The sequence below is a fragment of the Mesitornis unicolor genome, unplaced genomic scaffold (assembly GCF_000695765.1).
Source record: "Mesitornis unicolor isolate BGI_N332 unplaced genomic scaffold, ASM69576v1 scaffold38121, whole genome shotgun sequence".
Taxonomy (NCBI): Eukaryota; Metazoa; Chordata; class Aves; order Mesitornithiformes; family Mesitornithidae; genus Mesitornis; species Mesitornis unicolor.
The window spans coordinates 96-7670 of record NW_010162418.1 but is presented as its reverse complement, the minus strand read 5'-3'; the positions used below and the strand labels follow the sequence as shown (position 1 = coordinate 7670).

At 44.3% G+C, this 7575-nt stretch overlaps 1 protein-coding gene across 1 annotated transcript; it reads right to left on the bottom strand.

Annotated features, from left to right (window-relative positions):
* Positions 1-748: 748 nt before the first annotated feature.
* On the bottom strand, positions 749-6659 carry LOC104533951 (cyclin-I-like). The gene is made up of 6 exons (XM_010193618.1): positions 6515-6659; positions 5456-5590; positions 4556-4630; positions 3262-3402; positions 1992-2222; positions 749-1198 (listed from the first exon to the last, which is right to left on the bottom strand). The coding sequence occupies exons 1-6, from the start codon at positions 6626-6628 to the stop codon at positions 749-751; spliced, it is 1146 nt and encodes a 381-aa protein (XP_010191920.1). The 5' UTR covers positions 6629-6659.
* Positions 6660-7575: the final 916 nt, after the last annotated feature.

Sequence of the window (7575 nt, the reverse complement as noted above, 5' to 3'; positions counted from 1 at the left end):
TTTTAAAAGAAACTGACCTTTGTAGTTTGCAGAAATGCTTTGCTATGGAGATTAGCAGTTAATCAAAACTAATGGGGGGAGGGGGTTAATTAAAGGCATTTTTTACTGTCCATTATGGTAAGACAGAATAAATGTTAAAAACGCCTGAACAGCAGGTGCTGGTTGGTGAGGGCCCAAGGCAACACTGACTGTGGACATGAATCTATTTCCCACAGCTTGTAGGAACCAGGATTGGGTCTTTAATGGTTTAACCAGGCAGGAGCACAGACCTCAGACCCCTGGATGCCAGGGTAAGGCCTTAAGAAAAACTGGAAGTTTTGGTTCTCGATCTTCCCCCAATTATATCAAAGCCTTGGCTCCACATGAGGACTCTTCTTACAGAGCCAGCAGTGGGAGCTCCCCCTTCCTAGAAAGCGGCTCCTGTTCACTGTCCCATGGGACAGGAGAACCAGGAGTGAGCAGGATGAAAGGCTGCATCTGGCACACTTCATCACAGCTGCTTTAAAAAGAAACTCCAAGGCGTTTGGTTCTCTCTAGTGCAGTTTGAAGCCTTCTGCCAACTTGATCCCTGAGTTGTAGGACTGCGACCAAGTCCCTCCTCTCCCCAGCTTTCTGTAGTTACATGATGTGTAAAACTGAGGGGAAGCACACTCTGCTGAGAAAGGACACAAGAAATAGAAAGATAATACCATTGTTAACCACAGCAGCACGTTTGATCTGTTGTGTCAGCTGTTCTTTTTGCTGGCACCTACTGGTTCTGCAGTTGCTGCTTCCAAGCAGTGAAGCTCCACTCGTCCCTTCCAGGCGGCTGCAAGGGAGGACACGGGGAGCTGCCTGCTCCAGGCCTCAGCTGAGGACATGAGCCACCCATGCCCCCTCTCCCTCTGCTCCCTTCCCCATCCTCACTGTACAGGTGCCCGAATCCATCGTAGTATTCATCTGTCTCCATGGCATCATCGGGAGTTTGGGCTGTAGGAGGCATGAAAGGTGCTGAAAGTGGCTGGCTTACAGCAACCCTCAACCTCACTGGGTGGGGGTTCTTCAGCCCAAAAGGGTCGTGGTGGGGTGGCCTTGCCTCGGGGTGGCCCTGGATGGCTCCACTGATGGGACAGAAAATATAAACAGCATTGGATGGCTGCGAGCACGTTAGCTCATGATCCGTGAGCTCTTTGCAGTGGATGAATTCGGTGCTGTTCACCTGTAAGGAAAGATGCAGGTATTTTTGTAAGTTCACAGTAAACAACTCTCTCTTCTGGCCACTGCTCCTGTAATGCTGTAATTAGAGGGAGGCAGGGACAGGCTGTACTGGCTGCCCCAGTAGATACATATCAGCAATACCCATGCTGGCCCTGATGTAAAACCCCTCACCAGGAGCCCCTGAACTCCACAGAGAAGGTAGGTAAGCACTCCCTCTTTTTAGGAGGTGACAACGGTCAGGAGGGACAACAGGAGGCTATGTTGTTTCAGACAAGTTCAAGACTGTAAGATGGGTTGATGGCAAGCTGACAGCCTGGGTCTTTAGCCTTCTAGGTATGCTCTCTTAAGAGGCATGTGTCTCATGAAACTGGGGAAAAGCTTTGGATAAAACACAAAACAGAGCTTGGTGTATCATTAGAAGCCAAAGTGATTCTGTTATAAAAGCAATATAATTGTACTTGGATGTTTTTGCAGTGTTCAGTGGGAGGCTGGGAACAGGTTTTTAGGTGCTCTCAGAGGCTCCCGTTGTGGGAGAATCTCTCCTCGCTCAGGAGACATGGGGCTATGTGTGGCCAATAAATTTGGAAAACCCCCTCTCCCCTGTCCCTGCCCGTCACTGCACATTTTTTCCCTCTCATAGCACAAGCAAGGTCTGCAGCAAAGGCAGAACAAGGCCACGTGCTTCTCAGAACGCAGCTAAAGTGCAATGTCGGTTGTAAATACACATGCGCTTTATTAATTTGTTGGTGTCCTGGCCTCCGGTTTTTGTGACCAAAGGCCATTTTGATTCCTACCTGTGCTTTTTTTAGCAGATCAGTAATGACAGGAAACCAATCAGGAGTCAGCCTCTCCAGCTCCAAGGTGATGATCACCAAAGCCAATGTGGAGCCCTTAAACTGCACTAGTTGGTGGCACGCCATACAGTGCTGTAGCTGTTTGGTCAAGAATGCAACGTGGCGGGAAGGATTCCTCTGAGGCAGCCCAGGTAGTAGATGGGGCCAGTTGGACATCACCATGGCATGGAACTGGAGAGAAGATAAAGTATAAATATATATATTCAAAACAAAAAGCAGAGGTCAGTGAACTTTGTATGTTTTCATCTGTTATCGACCTGGAGTACAGACTAATTTCATCTCATATCAAGAAACCTAAAGGGTTTCTCCCTTCCCGGTTTTTTTTGTGTTTTGTGTTTGTACAACCATTGAACTGGGGTTTTTTTGAGCTTATAATGAATGTACAAGGTCTGTGTTTCCTAACAATTTCTGAAGTTTCTACGTTATCCAGATTGCTATCCAGGAGAGTCAATTCAGGCCAGCAGATACGAATAGAGTAAAACCAGTACCAATGACTGCACTCTGAATTCACTGAGGAAACAAGCACCTGAGAAAGGCCGTTCTCACAATCAGCAGCCCAAGATGGCTTAATATTTGCACATAACCTTAAAAAAGGGATCCAGGATGTGTTTGTATCACATGATTTTTGCCTTACTCGCACATGATCGTTTCTTGAAGACAAAATTTAAATTGTTTCTATCAAATGTTTAGTAACCGCAATGTGAACTAAGTGCCAGGTTGGGGGTAGTCTCATTGCCTAAAACAAAGGTGAATAATTAGTGGGGTGAAAAGGGAAAATGGTTTAAGAAAAAAATACCTTGTGTGTGAAATGTAGCAAAACTCTGACAGCTTTCTATGTACAGTATTAATAGAATGGAAATAGTTAGAAATATTTTTGCAGTGTGTATTTAAAAAAATAAAAAAACGGCGTATAGTTGTGCATTATGAGAATCTTTTTAACGTCCATTTTAGTTCTCCTTTAAAAATGAGAGCAATTTTTTTGAGCAAAACGAAAGGTTTTCAATAGTAGAAAATTTTAAAAATAAATTTAAAAAAAAAATCACTGTAACATACTTCAAAAGACTTGCAGGTAGCTGAGAACAGGTAGTTTGCAAAGCACCTTGGGAAGGATGTGTGGGTGTGTGTATGTGTGCGCATCTGTGTTTTCTAGTCTTATTTGATAAGGAGCTGTTTCTTTAAAGAGAAAAACTTTGCAAAACTTAGTGCTTACAATGTTTAAGAAATCCATTGGTGTTGCTGTGTAAAGATCCCAATGAAGCTTGTCTAGTATAATTCTTTCCATTCGCAAGATCTCAGCTGGAGAGCGTTTACAGCCACTCTGCACTGCGAGCATCTTTACTGATGGTATTACCTGTACAAAGATTTAAAAAATTAACAAAACAATAAAGAAGCCAACGTCCTACCTGGCACTGTGTGTGTTTCTCTGTATTGTAAAGGGATCTGGCAGGTCTGTACACATCCCAAAGTGCTAAGCAGAATGGTTGTTCAGGAGACCACTTCCCTGGGTAACTCCCACCCTGAATGCAGCCTGGCCTGTGCTCATCACAGGGCAGTGGCTACAAACCCAGCCCATGGCAGGAGCACCACCGATCACCTCCCAGTTAACTATCAGCCTCCTGCATCGGTGATGCACGATCCCTGCTACCAGTCTCATTAGTTTTGCTCCCCTGACAGAGGAGGCAGCTTCCTGTGGGCCTGTTTTACATGGCCTTCTGTGGCTGGCTGGTTTCCTGTGGTCACTGACTCAGCTTCTCCTTTTTAGCTGAGGGGAAACGAAGAATAACCTCAGCATGATCTATCCTACGAAAGGCTACAAAGAGCATTTCACTATAGCAGTTGTTCATGCATGTCTGACATCACGTTCTAGGTTTCTCGTTCTTTTTCAAAACGGAACGGGAGAAAGAGGAGCAATGCAACCTGAAATGCTTTTGGCTCATGCTTGTAAGCAGCTGAAGAAGTCAAGCAGTGCACTTCTGCCACGAGCGCTTATCCTGTGTCATCTCACACCTACACGGGTACTTGCTGATCCTACATGCTCGCCTTGAGGTGCAGACCTGAGTCATTTCCTCACCAGGTTCAGCAATGAGTTTCAACTCCAAGCAAACTCATCTCTTTTCAGCTTCCTCTGCTCTGTCACCAACTTTGCCCTGCCAGGACCCGTAACAGCGGAATTGAAGCACTCAGCTGTGCATGTGCATCTTGACTGTCCTCTCCTAGACCAAGCTTTACTGTGAGCCATGAATTGTGAAGAGAGGAGAGAGGTTTGAGGGCAGGAGGGAAACACATCCATTACTTATGCAAAGACAAGCCCTTCATCCATAAAGGTCACAATTCTGCCAAGCAGTGATGAAACAGGACTGAAAACATCGCTGTCACCTCTGAAGAACTATTTAGGGTAAAAAAGTTAACACCCTCATTACGCCCAAGTTGTTGGATGACCTGGAAACACAAACAATTTGAACGCAAGAGATGTGGTTAATTTTAAACACACCAAACTCACAGACCTCATCTTCTTCGTTGGTTTTTGCTGCAAGGACAAGGCAGGAAATTGCTATGCACCGAAGATATTTTAATTGGGCCTGAAGGGAGAAGAAGACGACACTGAGTAAAGAAGATAACAGTCCTGGGGGAAATAATTGTCATTCTACAGCAGATGCTCAAGTTTCAAACTTTCATTTCAATTGCAGTTGCTTCTGAATTACTTTAGCTACAGAAAGATTCGTTTGAAGCTGGAAACAGAGCAAGGAAATCCAAAGCAAAACAAAATAAATCCTCTTGGTGCAACTTCTATTCATGTATCTTACAATTTTTAGACTATGCAAACCCACAGTATTTACAAAGCAATGTTATTTTTCCTCTCAGCTAAGATATTAATTAATATGCTTTTGCGAAATGCCCGTGTTGATCTAAATGAAATTGTGAGTCGCAAGGCTCAGTTCAACTCATAACTTTGCTCTTGCTTCAGCAGCAGAAAACCTTGGCCCCATGGTTTGGTTAAAAATTGTGGTTTCAAAACTAAAATATTTAAAGTGATAATGCAAATGTTTTCTGTTTGGCACGGACAACCAGATGATAATGAGTTTTTTGTACTTACTGCTGCATTTGTACTCTGATTCACACAAACGCTTCTACCGAGGACTGTAAATCAGTGGAACCTCATCAAACACTGGAGTTCATCTATATATATATATGTTTGTGGATATGTATATGTGTGTATATATATATATGCATTATTATATGTATATGTACATATATATGTATGTATTCTCAAAAGCCTTCCCCAGCAAAGACCCTGACTGCTCCCTAAATCTGCTGCCAGACATAGTACCCACTGTGTGCACAAACTCATTACATACTCCTTACATCCCCAACAGTAGCCAGGAAAATGCTGATGGAGTCTCTACCTTTACTGATGCCAGTAACCGGTTAAGGATGCTGGTAGCTAAGGCAAATGTTTCAGGGTAAAACTGGAACTGGGAGCTTATTTCTCCAATCCAGAGAACTGCTTTCTTGTAACACAACAGAGAGATATCTGTGCCCTGAGGGGAAGAAAAAGAAGGAAAATACAGTCAGTGCTTTGATGATTTTGTTAACATATCTCCAAAGGAAGACTCAAATCATTCCAAGTGCTCTAATTAACATTTCAGATGTCTGGAGGCTTGAAACCAAGAAAATTGTTGGCTCTGTCTACAGAGTGAGGGCAAGGGCAAATTTCAGAGCAGTTTAAAGCACTCGTTTGTGCTGCTCAGGCTCTGGCTGTGCTTACAAGGACCTGGTACTGGAATTTACTGGAGCTCTGAATGGGGCAGCACCCAGCCCTCCCCTTGCACAGCTGAACCACCAAGCCCAGCTCTTACAAACGTGGTGCTGAGTGTGCTCATTATTTCCCCTCCAGAGAAGCCTGAAGCCTCTGCTGCAGCACGTTTCATTCAGCCAGCCTTGACAACAAGGGAGACGCTGGAGTCAGGAGCAGGTTTTGATTGACCCTGCAAGATTATTTCTTTTTTTAGCAGCCCTTAAATTCGCTTAGTGTTGGGACCACAGAAGCCAGGTTTATGACTTGAACAAGCCAAAACATGGTCAGGTTTTTTTTTCTTTTTCTCTTTTTTCCCCTTCTCTTTCCTTTCTTTCCTCATTTGAAGGTGCATTCAGATCTTGACTCTGACTGCCATTACAGTGCCACACACGACCCACGGCACATGACTGAACATGAACGCGGGAGAACTGAAAGGACCAAGCAGCTACACAGAGCAGACATTTACCACCAATTAGTTCAATAGTATTCACCACTGTATCTGTTTCACTATTCTGCTTTATTTGGTAATAAAAATAGCATTTCTACACAAATACAGACCTCCCCCTTCACTAAGCTCAGTCCATGCGGGCTGACTTTTGCCTTCATCTGGATTAGATGGCAGGGGCAGCACTACATCTCCACTTCCAAAGAACACAGGGGAAAATACCTTCAGGGTGAGATTCTGGCAAACTGGCACTTTCCAAATCCTGGCCTCTCTGGCTAAGGCATTTTCCAGGAAGAAGACGAGTCTCGAGCTCTCTGAAGGTCCAGGGCACTTCATGGCAACTCTCTGAGCCAGTTTCCCTGATGGGAGTCGCTGACAAAACCAAGAAAAAAATTATAAAGCAAGGTCGCAGCTCCTTGTACTAAGTACCGTTTCCTCCTGTAATGCCTTTCGAACACTGGTAACTGAGTCAGGAGCAGCCGTACGACTTGTTTGTTTGCAGACAGAGCAATCCCATCGTCTGTTTTCTCAGGGGGAAGCTCATGGTGAAAGAAAACATGTCAGAAGAAAACCCACCAGATGGAAACGTGTCAGATGGCTACACAACAGCACAGTTGAGCTTTTTCCTCCCCAGCCCTTGCTTGAGCAACCTTGGATTGCGCAGTGGCTACTGCTGGGCTTACCCTGTTTCACACATTCAGCTCTCCATTAGCAGAGCTATTAAGTTGCAACCCATTATCACCTGATTTCAAGTTTCTGGCAAATAGAGAGCTATCTTTCCATGGAACAGCACAAAGATGACCGTTCTTGGGAGGTTTAATAATTCCCAGTTAAAAGATTTCCTTAAAGCACTCTAATCTTTCTCTGTTTCTGAATACACAGCCACACTTTGGAAATTCTACACTTCAGATGAAGCGTGGATTTACTGGAAATGAACTTTTCAGTTTAATATCACATAAGAACCAAGCAGCGAGAACGTCTCAGCCTGAAACTATTTCAGCGCTTACAGTTTGATGTCACTTTGGCAGCAGAAAAAAAGTGACTACATGTGAAATTTCTGCTTTTCTTTGTGAAGAGTGGTGGATGCGGGCTTCCCCATCAGTGTTTTCTGGAAGTTCACACCATTATCTCCACAGCTCCATTAAATGCCCCAAAGTGACAGGAATCCTCTGGAAACTGTTTGACATTTGAAACTCTGTGATGGGTGCGTTTCACCAGACGTAGGAATCGCACATGACTTTGGCTTTCACTGCCACCGGACCACTTCAGCAGAAGGAGAGCTG

What these genes read in the sequence shown, in the direction of transcription:
- LOC104533951 (XM_010193618.1), bottom strand. Translation starts at nt 6,628, where the DNA reads ATGAAGTGCCCTGGACCTTCAGAGAGCTCGAGACTCGTCTTCTTCCTG. An exon ending in AAACCAACGAAGAAGATGAG is followed by an intron (nt 3,403 to 4,555) that starts GTCTGTGAGTTT and finishes ATCTTTGTACAG; the next exon opens with GTAATACCATCAGTAAAGAT. An exon ending in ATCTGCTAAAAAAAGCACAG is followed by an intron (nt 1,199 to 1,991) that starts GTAGGAATCAAA and finishes CTTTCCTTACAG; the next exon opens with GTGAACAGCACCGAATTCAT.